At 42.4% G+C, this 23078-nt stretch overlaps 1 protein-coding gene and 1 long non-coding RNA gene across 5 annotated transcripts in view; one reads left to right on the top strand and one right to left on the bottom strand.

The window, feature by feature from the left end:
* LOC105476532 (lysine acetyltransferase 6A) overlaps positions 1 to 6123 on the bottom strand; it is a 123030-nt gene extending 116907 nt beyond the window's left edge. For both annotated transcript variants that reach the window (XM_011732526.2, XM_011732527.2), the window contains exons 1-2: positions 5983 to 6123; positions 2369 to 3293 (exon numbers count right to left, since the gene is read on the bottom strand). In XM_011732526.2, the coding sequence (XP_011730828.1) occupies positions 2369 to 2968 (600 nt within the window). In that variant the 5' untranslated portion in view covers positions 2969 to 3293; positions 5983 to 6123. The remainder of the gene's footprint in view (positions 1 to 2368; positions 3294 to 5982) is intronic.
* LOC139355856 (uncharacterized) overlaps positions 5822 to 23078 on the top strand; it is an 89317-nt gene continuing 72060 nt past the window's right edge. For all 3 annotated transcript variants that reach the window (XR_011607068.1, XR_011607067.1, XR_011607066.1), the window contains exon 1: positions 5822 to 6067. This is a non-coding gene — a long non-coding RNA (uncharacterized lncRNA). The remainder of the gene's footprint in view (positions 6068 to 23078) is intronic.

Below are 23078 nucleotides of genomic sequence, written 5' to 3'. Positions count from 1 at the left end.
TGAGTTAAACTTTTCTTAATGCAAAGGTGCTATGAAATGGCCTCAACAAAGGTCCTTAGCTCAGCTGCAAAATAAGGACTGTTGGATTAGACGGTTCTCAGGGTCCCTTCCAAAAGTAAAATCCCAGGGTTCTAGGACTTGGACTTGTCTTGCACTGTACTATACTGACTACCTTTTAAAAATATGCTCAAATGACATTTTTATATGGCTAATATTTTTTAAAATTAAAATATCTATTGATAATTCAAGCAAGTGTAATTACAATAAAAACAACAGGCCAGGCACGGTGGTTCACGCCTGTAATCCCAACACTTTGGGAGGCAGAGGCGGGTGGATCACCTGAGGTCAGGGGTTCGAGACCAGCCTGGCCAACAAGGTGAAACCCCGTGTCTACTAAAAATACAAAAATTACCCGGGCATAGTGGTGCATGTTAATCCCAGCTACTTGGGAGGCTTAGGCAAGAGAATCGCTTGAACCTGGGAGGCGGAGATTGCAGTGAGACTGCACCACTGCACTTCAGCCTGGGCGACAGAGCGAGACTCCGACTCAAAAATAAATAAAAGCAAACAGGTTAACAAGAACTTATAACATCTACTTCACAGGTATGGCACTGAATTGATCTAACTATAAATTATTTCCTGTTTCCAGGCAGTTAACCTGTTAGATCATTTAAAAATTGTAGCAATCCAATCATTGTATTTAACTTCAGCCACATGTGATAAAGTTTCTACAGGTAAGAGTTCTTAGAGCATACAGAATAAAGCATTTTAATTACTTGTCTACTTTGAATTTTTAATACATACTCTTAATAAACGCTCAAATTATATAGAGCCATTTTATGAATGAGATTCTCTGTCAATTCATGACTATATGAGAATCATTTCAAGAGTAATAACAGCAAGATTATGTTTTATTTCAATGTTCACAGGGAAAATTGAACCCTAGAATAGATCTCTAAAACTTTCATCAAAGAAAAATACTGTTAATTTTCAATTGTTGAAGAAAAATCTCCAGGTATTCAGTGGGCTGCTAATAATACAACAAATTTAGATCAAATCTCAAATTTTCAAAATACATTCAATGTTAACTTTACCATCTTTCCACCCTAGGAGTACCCCCATCATCTTAAGCAAAATGAAGACCATTTTACTTATGTCTACCAAGGTGTGCAGCAACTTAAAGCATCACTGCTCTAAGCACCTCAAGAAAATTTACAGCGAAGATACTAGATCAATGTAAAAAACAGGTACTAACAAAATTCTCCTAATCTCCAAATATCTATTTAAGCACCAAAATTTACTGTTTAAGAAGTCGTACTTTCAACTATACACAATAACATCCTAAAACACAACAGAGTAAAGTATACACCTGGGCATCAAAACTTCCAACTCTCCAGAACTTTACCTTTCTGTTTTTAGAACAGGTGTCACTCAGTTGTCCAGGCTGGAGTGCAGTGGTGAGAGCATAGCTCACTGGAGCCTCAGACCCCTGTACTCAAGCAATCCTCCCCAACACAGCCTCTCAAGTAGCTAGGACTACAGGCGCGCCCATACCTGGCTAATTTTTCTATTTTTGGTGGACATGGGGTCTCGCTATATTCCTCAGACTGGGCTCAAACTCCTAGGCTCAAGCCATCCTCCTGTCCCAGTCTCCCAAAGCGCTGGGATTACAGGCATGAACTACCGTACCAGGCCCTCCAGAACTCTTCTAATTTAGGATACTGTGTTCCTGTCCCATGCAACTACAGCTGTCATAAATAACAACATTCAGGACTTGATCATATGCAAAGCCATAATACATGATAGAAAGCTATAATACAAACAGCAGAAACAAGAATTGCTAAGTTTGCTTAGTTGCGCCTATGGGTCATGAGAATCTGTCTCATTCCTGTCTAACGAGTAATCTGCAACAAAATGGAAAATAGAAAAAGACAGGTTCTCAGAGTCATCTGCTTGTTTCAAATTCAAGTCTCCAGGATTTGGCTGCTCATCAACTTCCAGTAGTAAGGCATTGTAAGAACCTTTAGTTAAAAGTTTTATAGTCTCACGCTGGACTACTCCTCAAGCAAAATAATAAAAAAAAGGTTTTAAAAAAAGGTTTTAAACTAATATGCCACTTTTTCATTGCAATGTAAAAAAGTTCTTTTAGGAAGATTAACATTCTACATTTTTATCTTAGGCTTCAAATATTTCAAAGTACCAGAACAAATCTATGTTCTCATAGCTACAACTCACCAATAAAAAACCAGAGGTGATGACTCCACTAAAGTCCCCAAACAAAAAACTTGAATATAACTTCCCAGAAATGTGAATTTGTAGCATCCTATATCATCAGCTCTATAAACCCGGAGGCATATGCCATTCTTACCTTATCCTTTTCATGTGGAAGAAGGGACACTGGAGGTAAACAGGAAAGAGACTCACAACACTCTTTCCCATCCACATTGGTTGCTTTAGTGTTGAGCCGATAAAGAGGTCCATCTTTAAGGAGTCTGCCATGGCCAATGGCACGTTTGATAGCCAATCGTAACTGCTGGTGAAAGCCAGAGGCAGCACTGCCTCCAAATAACGCAGACACATCCTTCTGACCTTTCAAAAAACGTTCAATGCTTTTCAAAGTTGAGCCACCAGACTCTGCCAAGCCCTCAACTGCCCGCTTTATCAGTTTATTCCAATCCACATTTTGTTTATTATCCAATTTTCCATGGTTCCGAGGCTTAGGAAGTGCTATTCGCCCAGGATTATCAGGATCTTTATAGGAATTGAGTCCTTTATTTGAGACTTTTAAAATCGTTCCATCTTTAACACTCAACTCCAATTGTTCTAAAACAGTTTTACGATCCAAGCCATGGGATGAAGACACAGCATTGCATATCCTTTCTTCTGAAGGACGCTGTTTCTGCTTTTTCACTTTTTTGATGGCCTCCAAAATCCACTCAGTATAAAGCGGGTTTGCGAGTTTTACCATGGTGAAGGATTCTGTATATCCATAGAGTCGTTATCCCTTATCCTGATGCTGAGTAAGTTTTACACCATGGAAACCAAGATTCTCGGAGGCTGGGAACCAGTTAACCATAGCATACAAGTTTTCTGGCCTAAGTCCTTCCTCCTTTCACAAAACAGAATGCCTCCCCAATTGTACTATAGAAACCAAAACAACCTGTTGTTTGAAATGTCTTCCAACTTCCCAATGAATTTCTCAATAGCACCACACATAGGTCTTGTCATAAAGCTGTAAGAACTCAAGAATATTTCATTCCCGGCTTCAGAGCAGAAAAATGTGCATCTTATGCCTGAAAAGCAATGAAAATAAGGTCAGTTTTCTACCAACACCTATTTCGAACGAAAATAAGCATCCTCATCTTAAAGCAATCAAACAGCAAGTGTTTAGTGGGCACCTTTGCCAATTTCCAAACTTATCTATTAACATTCCAAAACAATCATGTATGTAAACCATTGGGATAAAAAACAAAAGAAAAAAAAAACATGAGTAATTAGGATACAATGAGGAAACACGATGAGTGTTCTAAGAATGACCTGAAGCTACCACTAACCAGAGGGGGTGATGGCTATTCTGTACTCCGCAATCTCTGCTCACCAGTCTAGGAATTTCAACTCTTCCTTGACATCTTTCCCCAAGAAACTAGTCAGCACTTCAACAAGTATCTGGATTAGTAGAAAGAATCCTGCAATGAAAGTAAGAGTGAATCTTTCATCTTTCAAAATTCTAGACATTCAGAGTGGACAAAAACAGTCAATAAGATAGGCAGAAAACGATTGAGAAAATTTTAGCTATTTCTTATATGAAAAGAAACAATGAATACAATATGCACACCCAGTTTATAATTTAAGTATAGTATTACCTTAATCTTTCCTAATGGAAACAAAAATACTATTGAAAATAGCCTAGTGTGAAAGTGCTGCCTGAATTTAACAATAATTCACTTACATTCAAATTTTAAGAATTATATGCTGATAGCTTCTCCTAACCCAAACTAAGATGTTTCCTTACGTTCAAATTTTAAGAATTATATGCTGATAGCTTCTCCTAATCCAAACTAAGATGTTTCTATCCATATGCTGAAGAGAGTCACAACTGTCAAACTGCATATAAGTAATCCATAGACAGGAAAACTAGACGTGAGGAAGGCCCAGAATCACTGGGGTCAACGCACATACTACATGTCAAATGTACAGTACAGAAAAAGAAATGTACCGGCACTTGTGGGTCTAAAGAGACACCCAAATAATAAAGATATAAATTCACGATTGCTGTCCTGAAACGAACACTAATAAAACATAAACACAAACATACTGTCTCTCTGAATCAAAGTAAGTATCCCTACAAAAGAATCTGGTAGATGCAATTTTATTTAATCACTAAAATACTGAATTCTGAATCTAACTTGCAATTTTATTTAATCACTAAAATACTGAATTCTGAATCTAACTCTTTTACCTCGAAAACTAAGTTTAACTGAAGTGTTTTTTAGAACTTCTGCTCTCATTCTAGAGATCATTTGCATTACAATATAAACAATGCTAGACAAATGGCTCCCACAGCAACTATTCTTAGTACTGACATTAAAATCAAACGGAAAACTAATACACACTAGGAAAGAGATATTACTATTAACTCCGATAGGAAAGAAAAGAGTGAAGCAAACATTCAAACCTGAGCCAAGATTTGTTTTTAAATTAGCTGCCTAAATAGAAGCCCCCTGGGAGAGCTATGCTTCAATTTGGTGAGGGTCTCAAGAGGGTAAATATCAGAGTATTATTACTCCAAGCAAGCTCATTATACAGATATTAAGTCTAAACTAAAAGAGAAGCTACAACCTGAGTTTAAGAAGCTGGGAACGAACGTCCTAATTAACTAAGCTTCGCAGGTAAAAAAAATGAGTGACAGTCACTCATTGTCTTTCCGGCCGGGATTGTCATCAGTCTCCTGGTCTTCGGAAAGTCAAGCGCCTGCAGCCTCGGATCTTAACTCCCGGAAAGTACACTAGCGGCTAGAGCGAGCGCAACTCGCTTCCGACAGTCCTTCCCGTCCCCATTCCCCACCCCCAAACACGTCTTCGCGCTCTCTTTTCAAAGAGCAAGAAACTTTAAAAACTTGGATCCGCACAGCCCCGCAGCACGCCGATGGGCGCTGCGCCGTTTCCACGCGATGGAAACAGACCCAGAGCACAAGTTAACAATGAAATCACGTGAAGGAGTTCAGAGCGGTGCATCGCCCCGGCCCAGCTCCGCACCCTAAGCTCTGGGGGCCGGCTCCAGGGCGGCGCGGGCTGCTGGAGCCTGACAGTCGTGCACCGAGCCAAGCGGCGAGGTTGACAGGCGCCCGGCCTCCCCTCGGCGGCGGGGCTGACAGCCCGGCAGACACAACACCACACGTGCTGCGCCTCGCACCACAACACCCGCCGGCCTGTCAGCCCCGCTCGCTGCCTCAGCCCGGCTTGGATCCCCGCGCCCCCGGCTGGAGCCCAAGCCGGAGCCGGAACCCGAGCCGGAGCCCTAGCGCCCGCGAGCGCGGGGAGAAGCGACCCGGCCCGGCCGGCACTGCGCGCGGCGGGCGGGTGGGCGCGCCCCGAGGGAGAGCGGGCTCGCCGGCTCCGCCAGCCCGAGGCTCCGCGGCCTGGGCCGCTCGCCGCCCGCCCACCCGCCGGCTCCCCCAGGGCGGGCCCGGCCGGCGGGGTCGGGGGCGCGGGGCCCGCGAGCGCGGGGCCGGGCGGCGGCGCGCGGGCCGCGAGTTGGGGCAGCCGGGCGCCGGGCGGGCGGGCGGGCCGGACGGGCGGGCGCGAGGGGGCGGCCACGGCGCCCCAGCCCGAGGCCTGGCGCAGAGCAGCGGGAGGCGGCGCAGGCCGCGGCGGGGCCTGCAGCGGCCCGCCGACCCCGCGAGGCAGCGGAGTGGGCCCTGGAGCGGCTCAGCCTCGGGCTGGGCGGCCAGGGGCTGCCGGGGACGGCCCCTCGGCTACTTACCGGGAGGAAGTAGAGCCCGGATCCCGGGGACCCGGGCCGGACCGCGGAGATGCCCCAAACTGACACGGCCGCCATCTTGGAGACAGTGAGCTCCAGCCGGGGGGAGGGGAGGCGAGGCGGCGGAACAGCCGCGGGGGGAGGGGAGCGTCGCGAGGGAACGGCGGCCTGGGGGAGGCAGCGGGAAGAGCCTGGGCGGGAGGCGAGGGGAGGCGGAGGCCCGGCAGCGCGGGAGGGGGGCGGCCGAGAGCGGGAAGAGCTGGGCCGAGAGCCGGGAAAGGCCGGAGGGCGGGGCGGGGCAGCAGGGAAGAGCCGGCCGGCGGGGTCACGTGGGGCCGGTACAAAAGGCCAAAGCCAGGGTGGGAGGAGGACTCCGTGGGGCTGGAGGCCGTTGAGCGTCGGCTGTTTCTGTACCTTCTCACGCGTTTAAGTCAGACGGCGACCCGGGAGAGGAGGAGCTGGTGCACCCCATGCCACCACTGGGGAAACTGAGGGCAGGCGCCTGGGTGGGGTGGCTTCAGTGTGGCACGGAAATCCGGCAGCCACGCAGGATGGGAACTCTCAGCGGCGTCTGTTTACAGTTAGTGAGCTCTCCCTCCCCACTCATTTGCCTGCAGAGCGACTGTCCGGAGCCCGAGACCGGGGTCCGCCCGAGGGCGGGGCCTGGAGGGCTGCGAGGAGGCGGTTTCCCGTCCTCACCCCGGGCTGCTCGTCTCAGCCCCCGACGGCTCTCTTCTGTTGGTGGGAAGATTGGGGAGAGGGTGGAACGAGAGGCACCCGTCTTAAGCCTTTCAGCAGTGACTTCATTTCTTCCTTCCCCCAGCAACTGAGAGGGTCCTTGGACCTCACTAGAGCTATTTTATGGGAAACTCCACAGACCTGGGTCATGTGACTTGGACGAGGTCACACAGCTAGTGTGTGGCGCGCACCTGAGCCTGGGACTGAGATTTGTCTTATTCCAAAGCCGGTCTTCCCTTCTTGCCCTGTGCAGAACTTTTGTCCGTACTTAGGGCGGAACCAGGAGCAGGCACTTCATGGCCTGACTGTCCTCTACTGGCTGCATGGACGTTTCTTTGTCTTGCCTTTCATTTAGTTTAAAGTATTTGATGCAGAGATTGAGTCATACTTTTTTTTTTTTTTTTTTTTTTTTGAGACAGTCTCGCTCTGTTGCCCAGGCTGGAGTGCAGTGGTGTGATCTTGGCTCACTGCAACCTCAAACTCCCGGGTTCAAGCGATTCTCCTGCCTTATCCTCCCGAGTGGCTGGGACTACAGGCGCCCGCCACCATGCCTGGCTTATTTTTGTATTTCTAGTAGAGACGGGGTTTCACCATGTTGGCCAGGCTGCTGGTCTCGAACCCCTGACTTCAAGTGATCCGGCCTCCTCGGCCTGCCAAAGTGCTGGGATTACAGGTGTGAGACACTGTACCTGGCCGAGTCATACTTTTTTTTTTCTGCATTCACTGGAAAGACAGTAGACATGAAAAAGACATACTAAATGTTTAATCGTTTACGTGGAAGTGTATCCTGCTGCCAGACCTTTCTCTGCCCTATCCCCAACCCCGTACGACCGACCCCACCTAGACTGTCGCCCCCAATACCTCATTGTATCTCAGCTTTAGCTTTTAAGGGCCTCCCTCTCACCCATTGCCTTAAATTCCATGCTGACTTCCTCTTCTGAACTTATGTAGTAGTATCATTTGCTCTACTCATTTTGCACTTATATGTGGTCTATCTATCTATATATTCCGAATACATTTCCTGGTAAATGCTCTCCTATAATGACTCTGCATCTCCAGCGCTTAGAATAATGTTGTACAAGTACTGTAGTAGATGGTTAAAAAAAAAAATGTTGCTCGTGAATGAACAATTTTTTAAGCCGTTAAGAAAGCCGGTCGTGGTGGGGCGCTTCTGTAGCCCAGCTACTCCGGAGGCCTGCTTGAGCCCAGGAGTTCCAGGCTGCAGTGAACTATGATCGCCACTGCACTCCAGCCTGGGAGACACAGCGAGAGGGAACCCAAACTTTTCTATCTGTCCCGTCTCCACTCTAATCCGTAGCCCTACCTTCCATACCGTAGACTCTGGACCATTCAATAAGAAGAATAACTTTTCAGATGATGGTCCAGCCAAATCAATATCCTGACACTGACAGAAACAGAAGTGTAATGTAGTGAGGTTGACTGAGTTGCTGTTCATCACCTACTTTCAAGCCCAATCTCCAAAGCAGTAGAGAAATTTGGAATACGTAATAATCCAATAGAAAGGATCGCTTTCATCCCAGATGAATCAGATAGACACATTCTCAGGTAAAATGGTCCCTGTTTGTAATGAAATCGCCTCCAGAAAAAAAAAAAATTATATATATTCTCTTTTAGTAGAATAGGCAGATTTTTATTTCCCAAAGAGGGCAGGTAAAGTCATATTAATACAAAGACAATGAGTTCTTCATGTGAGACTATAGTGTGTGCCCTTCAGAAGAAAAATAATACAGAGATGAGTTGTGTTTACTTTTGGATAATTTGGAAGAAAACTGGCCACAGCCATCCCTCTGAAAAGACCAAACTGGGGATTAAACAGTAGCAAGAATTTAAAACAATTTGTAACAACAAAGCATAGTTGAGCTTTTCACACAGCTTCCATAAAGAATCTCTGCTTTACATTTGCATAACTAAATGGCACATTCAGGAGGTCTTCTCAAAATAAAAATCTTGCAACAAAGACAGATTAAAGTCTTCATCATTTGCAAGTTAAAAAGCAATCTGCACTCTGAAAGGATAGTTTTTCTTAGCTCAAACTTTACTCGATTCAGCCCTGTGGAGCTGGCAGCTAAAGGTTATTTCCCCCTTGCATATTTTGCTTTAGGAATCCCTGCCTTTTCACTTGTACTTGTTAATTATGTCTTATACAGAGTCCATGCCAGCCTGAAATTGGAAGATTGCTCTGTCCTGGTTTCAACAGGAAAAATCTTTAGTCCATTTACATTTAATATAATTACTGGTATATTTGGATGTATGCCCAACATCTTACCATTTATTTTGGATCACCTATTTCACATCCCTTGTTCTCTGCTTTTTGCCTTCTTATGAATTAATTAAAATATTTTAACTATATCATTACCCCCTCTATTAATTTTTAAATTATACATTACTAGTTTTAGAGATTACAACATTGCTTTTTGACTTACTACCTTCTAATAAATAATTATTTTTATCACTTCCCCAGTAATGCCAAGACATTAAAATACTGTGTCTCCACCTACCCATCTCCCTTCTGTGTTTATTGTTGTCATGGATTTTAACTGTGTATTTTAAGCCCCACAAGAATTTATACTTATTGTTCTGTTCAATAAATACTCATTTAGATTAACCTACGTATCTATCCTTATATTGTTCTTCATTCCAATATGCATTTCTGTGCTTCTGTCAGAAGGTTTTCCTTCTATTTGAATAATTCCTCTGTTTTACAGCAGGTCTGCTGATGACAAGTTCTCTCCAAGATTGTTTGAGTTTTTGCTTTTTGTTTTTTGTGGGGTTTTATTGCCTAAAACTTTGCATTGTCCTTCGTATTTTTGCTGGGTATAGCATTCTGGTTTGTCAAGGTTTTTTTTGTTGTTGTTGTTTTGTTTTTTTTCCCCAGCACTCTGAAGATGTTTTTCCATTGTCTTCTGATTTCTATCACTCCCTTTTATTCCTTTGAAAGTAATGTCTTTTTGCCTTTGACTCTTTTTAGGATTTTTTCTTATCTTTAGTTGTCAACAGCTTTACTATGATGTGTCTAGATGTGGTTTTCTTTGTATTTGTCCTACTTAGGTTCATGAGTGCAATGGGTGTACACGGAGTCCGTTGCATTTGTGGGTTTATATCTTTTAGGAAATTCTTGGTCACTATCTCTTCTCTCTCCTTTCCTTTTAGGGTTTAAATTATACATATGTCAGAATTTTTCATTGTTTACCATCTGTATTTCTTATCATCTTTTTCCCCACCTTTTTTTTCTCTATGCATGAGTCGGTATATTTTCTATTTAATTGTGTACTTTTAAACCCATTTGTGAGTTCTTAATTTTGGTTATTACATTTTTAAGTTCTAGAATTTTCATATGATTCTTAAAATCAAATTCATTTGGAGAAATTATTTATTTATATATGTATTTTCTCTGCTGTTGCCTCTCTTTTCTTGAACATACCAATCCTAGATATTTTTTAACCCTAGACATTTTAAAGCTCTTTCTGATCATTACAATAGCTGAATCGTCTGTGGATCTATTTCTATTGTATATTCTTTCCATTGGTTTGGGTCATTTTTTTTTTCCTGGCTCTTAGCTTGTCTGAGAATTTTTAATAGAATGTCATACATTCAAGTATGAAAAATTGTAGAGGATAGTATTATCTTCATCCAGAGAAGGATTCCCACTCTCCTTTGCAAAGCATTTAGAGTGAGAGCTAATCACCTTAATCAACCGGAGACTGAGTTAACTTGGGGTTGGATTTTGGCAAGATTTAATTCACCTCTTTTCTGCTGCTGCTTCCAGTAGCATAAGCCTCTGGGGGTTCCAACTGAAAGTTGTGTGTGTTCCCTGGGACCCTTCATCCCAATGGATACTGAACTCTAATTCTTGTTTCTGCAGAACCATGAGACGGTCAAAATCTCTTCACTCCGCTTTTCAGAGGCTTTCTGCTTAGCTTTTTAACCTTCTGTCTCGTGCATCTTCAGAATTTGGAAAATGACTTGAGGGAGACTGACAGTACTGGGCTCAATTATTTACCCCTCCCTTCTCACTGGGAATCTGGCCCCTCTTGTTCTTAAGTTTGTCTCTCCAACCTTGCTGAACTGGCAGAATCATCCCTGGTGGTGTCTTTGCCTATTAGGGCCTCTTTCTATACTCAGAACCAAAACTCAAGACTCTGGCCTTATGCCCAGAATTTCCCCAAGGAACAAAGGTACTGCTGAATGTCAGCTCACCTCTACATACAGTTTCCCCTTCTCTGAGATTGTGTCCTCATAAGTCCTGGTTGCTTCAGCAGCTCGCTGATGCCTTCAAACAGATGTTTTATGCTTTAGCTGGCTCTCCTAATTGTTTTCAGCTGGATTATTGGTTGGCTATAAGTACCCCGATTATACTCAGAACCAGGAAATGTTTTTCAAATGAAATGATCTTGCCTTCCCCCTCAGTAAAACAAAAATAAATGTCTGAACAAGGTTCTGCCTGAGGTATCAAGATATAGTTTACAACACTGTCTGTGTATCAGAATCATCTCAGTACTTTTTAATAAGTAAAAGAGTCCAGAATTCCATACCAGACCTACTAGATCTGAGTTTCTAAGAGATTAATTTGGCTCTGTATTTTAAAATGCTTTCCAGGTATGAACATTTGCTCTGACAACAATTAAGTAATGGGGACTGGATGTATCCTCCCCTCTTAAACATCTGGAATAAAAAATAGTTTTCTGACATAGGTTTTCTGACAAAATATATGAAACAATGGTTTTCAGATATTGGACAATAGACAGTGTAGGATACTGATTGCTAAGGTAAGATAAGTAAACAAGTTGAGCCATCTAATTGCCCCAGCCTTGCAACAGTTTCCAGGCCACAGGACAGGCAGTGGCAGAGCCCAAAGCCCAGCAATACTGCTGACTTGAGGAGACAAATATCAGGATTCAGGGAGGCCAGTGTAGCTAAAGTTTGGAGGACAGAGAACCAGAAACGGGAAAGCTACATAGACATACAACTCCAAATATCTACAGAGGGGTCCTTTTGCTTCTTTGGATGAGCATTGATTTGCACATATTTGAGAAGAGACTAATTGGAAACTAATTGGGAAAACAAACCACCAAAAAAAGGCAGGAAAAACAATTCCCAGAGCTCCCGTATGAATGGAAATTGTGCCTGTTTTCACCAGCCAGAATAGGAAGACCTGTCTGTACATTTTGTCCTTAGTCCTCAGGAGGGTGTCATCTTGGTACTGAAAATGAATTTGCCTATATTAAAAGGAACGTGGGGGATTTGAAGAAATAATGGCTGAAATAGTCCCAAATTTAATAAAAACTATAAACCCACAAATTCAAGGCATTCAAATAACACTAAGCGGAATATAAAATTGTAACCACACCAAGGCACATTATAGTAAAATTGCTGAAACCAGGCGCAAGTATTAATATCAGCCAGAAAAAAAGGATAATACACAGGAAAGAACAAGGACAGGAATTGCATTAGACTTGTTATTAGAAACTATTCAACCAAGAAAAAAAAGTCTTCAGATTGCTGAAAGATTTTTAAAAATCAACCTAGAATTCTTTACTCAGCAAAAATATCTTTCAGAAATGAAAGATAAATAAAAATGTTTCAGACAAAAAAGAAAAAAGTGGCTGGGTGCAGTGGCTCACGCCTGTAATCCCAACACTTTGGGAGGCTGAGACAGGTGGATCGCCTGAAGTCAGGGGTTCAAGAGCAGCCTCTCCAACATGGTGAAACTCTGTCTCTACTAAAAATACAAAACAGCCGGGCATGGTGGCACATGCCTATAGTCCCAGCTACTTGGGAGGCTGAGGCAGGAGAATCGCTTGACCCGGTAGGCAGAGGTTGTAGTGAGCCAAGATCATGCCATTGCACTCCAGCCTGGGTAACAGTGTGAGCCTCTGTCTCAAAAAAAAAAAAAAGAAAGAAAAGAAAAAAAGCAACTGAGTGCAGTGGCTCACACCTGTAATCCCAGCACGATAAGAGCCCAAGGGAGGAGGATCGCTTGACACCAGGAGTTCAAGACCAGCCTAGGCAACATAGTGAGACACCCATCTCTATCAAAATAAAAAATTGAAAAATAGCTGGATGTGGTGGTGCATGCCTGTAATTCCAGCTAGTTGAGAGGCTGAGGTGGGAGGACTGCTTGAGCCTAGGAGGTCAAGGCTGCAGTGCCTGAGTGACAGAGCAAGACCTTGTCTCAAAAAAAAAAAAAAAAAAAAGGAATAAAGGGAGGGAGACGGGAGGGAGGGAAAGAAAAAAGCTAAGATAGTTTATCACTAGAAAATATGAACTTCCAGAGCAAGACTTTGTCAGAGAGAGAGAGAGAGAGAGAGAGAGAGCACGCGCTAAGGTAGTTTATCAGTAGCAAGCATGAACTTCCAGGAATATTGAAGATACTTCTTCAAAAATAATGGGAAAGGATACTAGACTGAAATTTTGATTTACAGATAAATGTTAAGAACTCTGTAATTGTGAAATGTGTGGATAAGTACAATATTTTTATTCTTTATAAGATGATTGTGTAAGGCAAATTAATAACAATGTATTATGGGGTTTAAAACTTATGTAATAGTAAAATGGATAATAGGGGGAATGTGGAGAAATGGGAATAATGGTTACAAAGTTTTACACTGTACATATAGTGGCAAATCATCATTTGAAGGTAGACTGTAGTAAGCTAAAGATGCATATTGTAAACGTTACAACCACCACTGAAAGTAATAATAAAACTACAGTACAGCTACTAGGCCAATAGTGGAAATAAAAGAGTCACAAAAGTACTCAATTTAGAAGAAAACAGGAAAAGAAGAAAAAAAAGGAGTAAAAACTAGATTAGACAAATAGAAAACTATAGCAAGATGATACACTTAAACTCAACTATGTTGATAATTATATTAAATATAAGTGGTCTAAACATCAAATTAAAAAGCAGAGATTATCAGATTGTATATAAAAGCAAGAGCAAAGTATGTGCTGGCTACAGAAACACGTTTTAGATAAAAAGACACAAATATGTTAAATGCGAAAGAATGAAAAATACATGCCAGGCAAACACTAACCAAAAGACTGATGGAGTGACAGTATTACTATCAGATAGATTTCAGAACAGGGAATATTACCAGGAATAAAGATGAATATTTCAGAATGATACGAGAGTCAATTTATCAAATAGACACAACAATCCAAAATGCTTATGGAACAAATAACAGGCCTACAAAATGCTGAATCAAAAACTGAGAGCCACTGGGCATGGTGGCTCATGCCTGTAATCCCAGCATTTTGGGAGGCCAAGGCGGGCTGATCACAAGGTCAGGCATTTGAGACCAGCCTGTCCAACATGGTGAAAACCCATCTCTACTAAAAATACGAAAATTAGCCAGGCGTGGTGGCGCATGCCTATAATCCCAGCTACTCAGGAGGCTGAGGCAGGAGAATCGCTTGAACCTAGGAGGCAGAGGTTGCAGTAAGCCAAGATTGAGCCACTGCAGTCCAGCCTGGGTGACAGAGTGAGGCTCTGACTCAAAAAAATAAAAAATAAAAAATAAAAAAATACTGAGCACCTAAAGGAAAAATAGAGAAATCCACAATTAAAGTTTAGAATTTCAACACTATGTTAATAATTGATGTTTTTAAGTAGAAAGAAAAGGAGTAATGATATAGAATACTTGAACAATATTGTCAATTAACTTGAGCTACTTGTTTGTAGGACATTGTACCTAACAACAAAAGAATCCATGTACTCTGCCAGCATGCAGAAAATATTCACCAAGATAGACTATGTTCTGTGTTGTAAAATAAATTTCAATACATTTAAGAGATTAAAATTATATGAAGTATGATTGCTGATCAAAATGAAATTAGTCTGGAAAACAAAATATTTGCAAATCAAACAACATAAGTCAAAGAGAAGTTAGAAATGACAAAAGAAGTTAGAAAACTTCTAAAACAGATGTTCAAGAAATTTGAATGGATGTTTCATTGAATGTGCATAAAAAGAAACATATCAAAATTTATGGAATACAGCTAAATCTATACCTAGAGAGAAATGTAAATGGTCTTATTAGAAGAGATATCTCAAATCCATTAACTAAGCATCTACTCAAAAAAATTGGAAAAGAAAGAACAAGCCCCATAGTAAGTAAAAAGGAGGAAATAATGAAGAGCACCAATTAATGAAATGGAAAGCAGAAAAGCAATAGAGAAAATCAAAGAAACCAAAAGACTTCTTTGAAAAGCTTAATAAAATTGATAAAGTTCTAAGAAGATTGACTAGGAAAACAAAGCATAAATTAACAATATGAGGAATGAAAAACAACTATAGACTTTTTAAGTGCTTTAAAAAAAAGGAATATTGTGAACAACTTTATGGCAATACATTTAAGAACTAGATTGAATGAAAAAAATTCCTTGGAAGACAATGTACTAAAAGTCACGTAAGAATAAGTAGATGATTTGAATAATCCTGTATCTATAAAAATGACAAAATTTATAGTTAAAAGTCAGGCACAGATTATTGCACTGAAAAGTCATCCAAATTGGAAAGAAAGCTATCTTTATTCAAAGATGACATGATCGAATATCTAGCATATCCTACAAACAACTACTAGAATTAATAAGTTTATCGAGGTTGCAGGATATAAGATCAACATATGGCCAGGCATCATGGCTCATGCCTGTAATCCCAGCACTTTGAGAGGCCAGGCGGGTAGATCACGTGTTCAGGAGATCGAGACCATCCTGGCCAACATGGTGAAACCCCATCTCTGCTAAAAATAGAAAAATTAGCTGGGTATGGTAGTGTGTGCCTGTAGTCCCAGTTACTCAGGAGGCTGAGGCAGGAGAATCGCTTGAACCCGGAAGGCAGTGGTTGCAGAGAGCCGAGATCCCACCATTGCACTCCAGCTGGGTAACAGAGCGAGACTTCGTATCAAAAAAAAAAAATCAATATACAAACATCAAGTATAAAAACAACAACTCAATCCAAAAATGGTCAAGAGATTTGAACCGATGTTTTTCCAAAGAAAATATACAAATTACCAATAAACACATAAAAAAAATGCTCAACATGACTAATCATTAGGGAAATCCAAAATCAAAACCACAATGAGATATCATTTCACACCCAGTAGGATGGCTACTAACAAAACACACAAAATGGCTGGGCGCAGTGGCTCACGCCTGTAATCCCAGCACTTTGGGAGGCCGAGGCGAGCGGATCACGAGGTCAGGAGATCGAGACCATCCTGGCCAACACGATGAAACCCCATCTCTACTAAAATGAAAAAAATTAGCTGGGCATGGTGGTGCACGCCTAGTCCCAGCTACCCAGGAGTCTGAGGTAGGGGAATTGCTCGAACACAGGAGGCAGAGATTGCAGTATGCGGAAATCTCACCACTGCACTCCAGCCTGGCAACAGAGCAAGACTCCGTCTCAAAACAAAACAAAAACAAAAAAACAAGAAGTGGGCCGGAGGAGGTGGCTCACGCCTGTAATCCCAGCACTTTGGCAGGCCAAAGCGGGCGGATCACGAGATCGGGAATCGAGACCATCCTGGCTAACACGGTGAAACCTCGTCTCTACTAAACATACAAAAAACTTAGCCGGGTGTGATGGTGGGCGCCTGTACTCCCAGCTGCTCCGGAGGCTGAGGCAGGAGAATGGCGTGAACCCGGGAGGCGGAGCTTGCAGTGAGCCGGGATCTCGCCACTGCACTCCAGCCTGGGCGACAGAGCAAGACTCCGTCTCAAAAAAACAAACAAACAAAAAAAACAAGAAGTGTTGGTAAGCATGTGGAAAAATTGGAGTCCTTGTGTAGTGTTGTTAAGAATATAAGATGGTGCAGCCACTGTGGAAAACAGTATAAAGCTTCCTCAAAAGTGAAAAATAGAGTTACCATAAGATCTAGCAATCTCACTTCTGGATATATATCCAAAAGAATTGAAAACAGGCCAGGCGCGGTGGCTTACACCTATAATCCCAGACTTTGGGAGGCCAAAGCGAGCGGATCACCTGAGGTCAGGAGTTTGAGACCAGCCTGGCCAACATAGCGAAACTCTGTCTCTACTACAAATACAAAAATTAGCTGGGCGTGGTGGCGCGAGCCTGTAATCCCAGCTACTCGGGAGCCTGAGGTGGGAGAATTTCTTGAACCGGGGGGGCAGAGGTTGCAGTGAACCGAGATTGGGCCACTGCACTCCAGCCTGGGCGACAGAGTGAGACTCCACCTCAAAAAAAAAAAAAAAAAAAAATTGAAAACAGAATCTGGAAGAGATGTTTGTATACCCATGTTCATAGTAGCAGTATTCACAGTAGCCAAGAAGTGGCAGCAACCCAAAGGTTCATCAGCAGATGAATGGATAAACAAAACGTGGTATATACATACAGCGGAATATTATTGGGCCTTAAAAAGGGAAGGAAATTCTGACATATGCTACAACATTGATGAAACTTGAGGACATTGTGTCAGGTGAAATAGGCCAGTCGCAAAAATATAAATATTGTATCATTTCCCTTACATAAAGTAGTCAAATTTACAGACATGGAAAGTTGTATAGTAGTTGCCAGGTGCTGGAGGAAAAGTGGGGAGTTATTATTTAATAGGTACAGATATTTGGTTTTACAAGATGAAAAGAGTTCTGGAGATGAATAGTGGTGATGGCTGTAGAATATCAATGTATTTTTAACACCTGTGAACACCTAAAAATTGTTAAGATGGTAAATTTTATGTTTTGTGTATTTTACCAGAATTTTTAAAAAAATAAAGTGTATTTCTATATACTAACAACAAACAGTTGGCGATTAAAATTAAAAAAAAAAAAACTAGCTTTTTACAGTTGCTTAAAACTATGAAAGCTTTGGGGATAAATCTGACAAAATAAGTGAAAGATCTGTTCATTGAATGCTATAAAATATTGCCAAGAGCTAAGAACTAAGAAAATGGGGCCGGGCACAGTGGCTCACACCTGTAATCCCAGCACTTTGGGAGGCTGAGGTGAGTGAATCACCTGAGATCAGGAGTTCGAGACCAGCCTGGCCTACATAGTGAAACCCTCTCTCTACTAAAAATACAAAAAAAATTAGTTGGACCTGGTGGTGGGCACCTGTAATCCCAGCTACTCGGGAGGCTGAGGCAGGAGAATCGCTTGAACCTGAGAATTGCTTGAACCTGGGAGGCGGAGGTTGCAGTGAGCAGAGATCATCACCCACATTGCACTCCAGCCTGGGCAACAAGAGCAAAACTTTGTCTCAAAAAAAAAAGAAAAAGAACTAAGAAAATGGAAAGATACACCTTGTTTTGTGGTTGGAAAACTCAGTGGTGTTAGGATATTAATTATTCCCAAGTTGAGCTATGGATTCAATGCAATTGTAATCATAATCTCAGCAGGCTTTGTTTATAGAAACTGACAAGCAGGCTGGGTGCCGTGGCTCACACTTGTAATCCCAGCACTTTGGGAGACCAAGGCAGGTGGACTACCTGTGGTCAGGGGTTCGAGATCAGTCTGGCCAACATGGTGAAACCTTGTCTCTACTAAAAATACAAAAGTTAGCTGGGCATGGTGGTGCATGCCTGTTATCCCAGCTACTGGGGAGGCTGAGGCAGGAGAATCACTTGAACCCGGAAGGCAGATGTTGCAGTGAACTGAGATCACAACACTGCACTACAACCTGGGTGACAAGAGTGAAACTCCATCTCAAAAAGAAAAAAAAAAGGAAAAGAAAATGACAAGCAAATTCTAAAGTCTTGTGGAAATACAAAGTACAGGATTGTCATAAAACTTTGAAAAAGGACAGTTTGCTGGATTTATACTACATGATTTTAAGGATTCTTATGTTTTCTCATGCAAGGTATATTAGTGAATAGCACTAATACCTACCATACTATGACATAGGATTGTTGTGAGAATTTTTAAAGTTACTATATATAGTTGTGGCACTAAACCAGTCTAAGTTATATAGAGACCACAATACAAGTGTTAACTCTTATTAGAGTTGTTATTATTTGTAGTATTTTAATTTGCATTTACCTGATTACTAGTGAGATTGACCTTTGTTTATTGGCCATTTGAGTTTTCTTTTCTGGGAATCTCTTCTTCAAGTCTTTTGTCTATTTTCCTGTTGGATTGCTTATATTTTTCTTAGTTCTTCATATATTCGAAGTACTGATATATGTCAGTTCATATACGTTGCATATTATGTCCCCCAGTTTTAAGCTTTTCTTTTCAGTCTTCTTAAGGGTGTCTTTTGCTGAGTGGAAGTTCCTATTATTCATTTACATAAAGGTATTCTTTCCCTTTTTTGTCATTTATGCGATGATAGTTGGTACCCTTATCTTGCTTCTAATCTTACAAGGAATGCTTTCAAATTAAGGATGATGTTTGCTATAGGTATTCTGAGGATCCTCTTTATGAGGATGAAGAACTTCCCTTCTATTTCCACATCGCTAATAGTTGTTTTGTTTTTTGTTTTGAGACAGTCTTGCTCTGTCACCCAGGCTGGAATGCAGTGTCGCAATCTTGGCTCACTGCAACCTCCTGAGTTCAAGCGATGCTCCTGCCTCAGGCTCCCTAGTAGTTGGGATTACAGGCATGCATCACCACACCCGGCTAATTTTTGTATTTCTGGTAGAGATGGGGTTTCACCATGTTCGCTGGTCTTGAACTCTTGACCTCAGGTGATCCTCCCGCCTTGACCCCTCAAAGTTCTGGGATTACAGGTATGAGCCACCACGCCCGGCCTCTTGCTTGGTTTTGTATCAAAGTTATGCTTGCTTCATGAAATGAGAAAGGAGCGTTCCTTCTTTTTCTATACTCTAAAAAGTTTTATAAAACATAATTATTTTTTCTTTAAACATTTGGAGAAATTCATCAAGAAAAACATCCAGATGTAGTATTTTCTTCACAGGAAAATGTTTGCATACTGATTCAATTTCTTAACGGTCATAAGATTGTTATGCTTTTTATCTTCTGTAACCAGTTTTGATAACATATTTTTCTAAGAATGTATCCATTTCATTTTAGTTTTCAGTAAGTTGTTTATAATATCCTTGTATAAGCCATGTGATTTCTGTTGTATCTGTAAATACATTTTCTTTATTTTTATTTATTTATTTTTTTGGAGACAGAGTCTTGCTCTGTTGCCCAGGCAGTGGCGCAATCTCAGCTCACTGCAAGCTCTACCTCCCAGGTTCACGCCATTCTCCTGCCTCAGCCTCCTGAGTAGCTGGGGCTACAGGCACGCGCCACCACGCCCAGCTATTTTTTTGTATTTTTAATAGAGATGAGGTTTCACCATGTTAGTCAGGATGGTCTCGATCTCCTGACCTCGTGATCCTCCCGCCTCGTCCTCCCAAAGTACTGGGATTACAGGCGCGAGGCACCACACCCAGCCTGTAAATACATTTTCTTTATCATTCTTAATATTATTTTTGCATTCTTTTTTTGCTTGAATATTATTGACAAGTTTATCAATGCTATGAATTTTTTCAAAAAAAAATGTCTGATTTTATTGATCTTCTCTGTTGTACGTCTCTCCTGCCCTTAATTTCTATCTTTATCTTTAATATTTCTTTATTTCTATTTTCTTTTGTTTGTTCTGTTTTGTTTTTGAGACCCAGTCTTGCCGATGCCCAGGCTGGAGTACAGTAGCCCAATCACAGCTCAATGCAGCTTGGAACTCCTGGGCCCAAGGGATGCTCCTACCTCAGTCTCCTGAATAGCTGGGACTACAGGCTCTTGCCTGTAACACTCTACTAATTAAAAAAAAAAATTTTTTGTAGCAACTGGATCTTGCTATGTTGCCCAGGATGGTCTCAAACTCCTGGCCTTAGGTGATCCTCCTGCCTCAACCTCCAGAGTAGCTAGGACTACAAATGCAAGCCACTGCACACGGCTCATGTCTTTTTTTTTCTCTCTCTCTCTCTTTTTCTTTTCTGAGACAGGGTCTCCCTCTGTTGCCCAGGCTGGAGAGCAGTGGCGCAATCTTGGCTCACTGCAAGCTCCACCTCTCAGGTTCAAGCAATTCTCCTGCCTCAGACTCCTGAGTATCTGGGAGTACAGGTGCATGCCACCAAGCCCGGCTAATTTTTGTATTTTTAGTACAGACAGGGTTTCACCATGTTGGTCAGGCTGGTCTCCAACTCCTGACCTAGTGATACACCCACCTCAGCCTCCCAAAGTGCTGGGATTACAGACGTGAGCCACCATGCCTGGCCCAAAATATATTCTTTTTTTTTTTTTTTTTTTTTGAGGTGTAGTCTCGCTCTGTCGCCCAAGCTGGAGTGCAGTGGCCGATCTTGGCTCACTGCAAGTTCTGCCTCGCCTCCTGGGTTCATGCCATTCTCCTGTCTCAGCCTTCGGAGTATCTGAGACTACAGGCGCCTGCCACCACACCCGGCTAATTTTTTGTATTTTTAGTAGAGATGGGGTTTCACCGTGTTAGCCAGGATGGTCTTGATCTCCTGATTTCGTGATCTACCCACCTCGGCCTCCCAAAGTGCTGGGATTACAGGCGTGAGCCACTGTGCCTGGCCAATATATTCTTTAAAAATCCAGGCTGAGGCCAGGCACGATGGCTCACACCTGTATTCCCAGCACTTTGGGAGGCTGAGGGGGATGGATCACCTGAGGTCAGGAGTTCCAAACAGGCTGGCCAACATGGCGAAACCCCGTCTCTACTAAAAATACAACATTTAGCTGGGCATGGTGGTAGGTGCCTGTAGTCCCAGCTACTTGGGAGGCTAAGACACGAGAATTGCTTGAACCTGGGAGGCAGAGGTTGCAGTGAGCTGAGATTGGGCCACTGCACTCCAGCCTAGGGGAAAGAGCAAGACTACATCTCAAAAATAAATAAATAAATTAATTAATTAATTAAATAAAAATCCAGGCCGGGTGCAGTGGCTCACGCCTATAATCCCAACACTTTGGGAGGCTGAGGTGGGTGGATCATTTGAGGTCAGGAGTTCGAGACCAGCCTGGCTAACATAGTGAAACCCTGTCTCTACTAAAAATACAACAATTAGCTGGGCACGCGCCTGTAACCTCAGCTACTAGGAATGCTGAGGCAGGAGAACGCTTGAGCCTGGGAGGCAGAGGTTGTGGCGAACTGAGATTGTGCCACTGCACCCCAGTCTGGGTGAAAGAGTGAGACCCTGTCTTGAATAAATAATAAATAAAAATCCCATTTACTGAGGATCTTTTGGAAGCGAAGTCATCCCCCACTTTTAAACATTTTTACTCTGAAATCATTTTTTAAACTTTAATTTGGAAATAATTTCAGATTTAACGGAAGAGGTGCAAAGATAATACAGAATGTTTCTGTGTAACCCTCTCCCAGCTTTTGGGAATAGGACAGGTGACATGTCCTTCTCATCACATCATATCAGGAGCTATGTGATATTAACCTCGATGGTTCAGTTAAGCGGATTTCTCCACTGTAAAGTCGTTCCTTTCCATTGTATTGTTAGATACCAGTGACCAAATCCAGCCAGCATGCAACGAGAAGGGGAAGCCCCACCTCTGGGAAGGAGTAGTGTCAAAGAATTTGTGGACACAATATTAAAACATTGAGGACTCAGGAAATAAACTATCCTTGTGGGGAGGGGGGTATGCATGGAGGCAAGGCTTGCGGAGGGGAGGAGGTTATGAGGCTTTCCTCCAAAATGTAAACTGTCCCGGTCCCTGTCGATCTTATAGCAACCATCTTTGGCTTCCTATCACCTGTGGGGGAAAGCCCGGGTTGCGTGCCACCACGCCCAGCTAATTTTTGCATTTTTAGTAGTGACAGAGTTTCACCATGTTAGCCAGGCTGGTCTCGAACTCCTGACCTCAAATGATCCACCTGCCTCAGCCTCCCGAGTGTTGGGATTACAGTGGGACCCACAAAGCTCACCTGCCTGCCCTATATTCTGCCCTTCTCAACTACCTGCAGTGCCTCAGATATGCTGCTTTTTCCTATCCACATGATTCTGCATGTCCAGTTCCATTCAGATGGGAAAGTTTTCTCCTGCTTCGTCTCTCTGTAGCGGTTGGCAATTACATTATTGTTCCCACTTGACCATGCTACCCTTGTAAATGAGCAGCTAGCTGCTGTTAGGTGATTGAGTACACAGTAAGATCAATGAATCCTGAGAAGATAAACCCCAGTCCTTTTCTTTTTTCAGTGTGGACTGACTTTTTAGGTTACAGGTAATATTATTCAGGAGTCCTATGACAAGTATAACTTTCTGTAAGTCCATTGATGGAGGTGCTACAAGTACAACAGGCAAAGAAAACAAATGTGAAGTAAGCATACGTACCCCTCCTTGTGAGGATGTACTGTTGCCCCCTACGTCTCCTTCCTTGTGAGGATGGATTGTTAGCCTCTTCAG

The sequence above is a fragment of the Macaca nemestrina genome, chromosome 8 (assembly GCF_043159975.1).
Source record: "Macaca nemestrina isolate mMacNem1 chromosome 8, mMacNem.hap1, whole genome shotgun sequence".
Taxonomy (NCBI): domain Eukaryota; kingdom Metazoa; phylum Chordata; class Mammalia; order Primates; family Cercopithecidae; genus Macaca; species Macaca nemestrina.
Note: the sequence above shows the minus strand (reverse complement) of the source record. Positions and strands in the feature narration are given on the sequence as shown.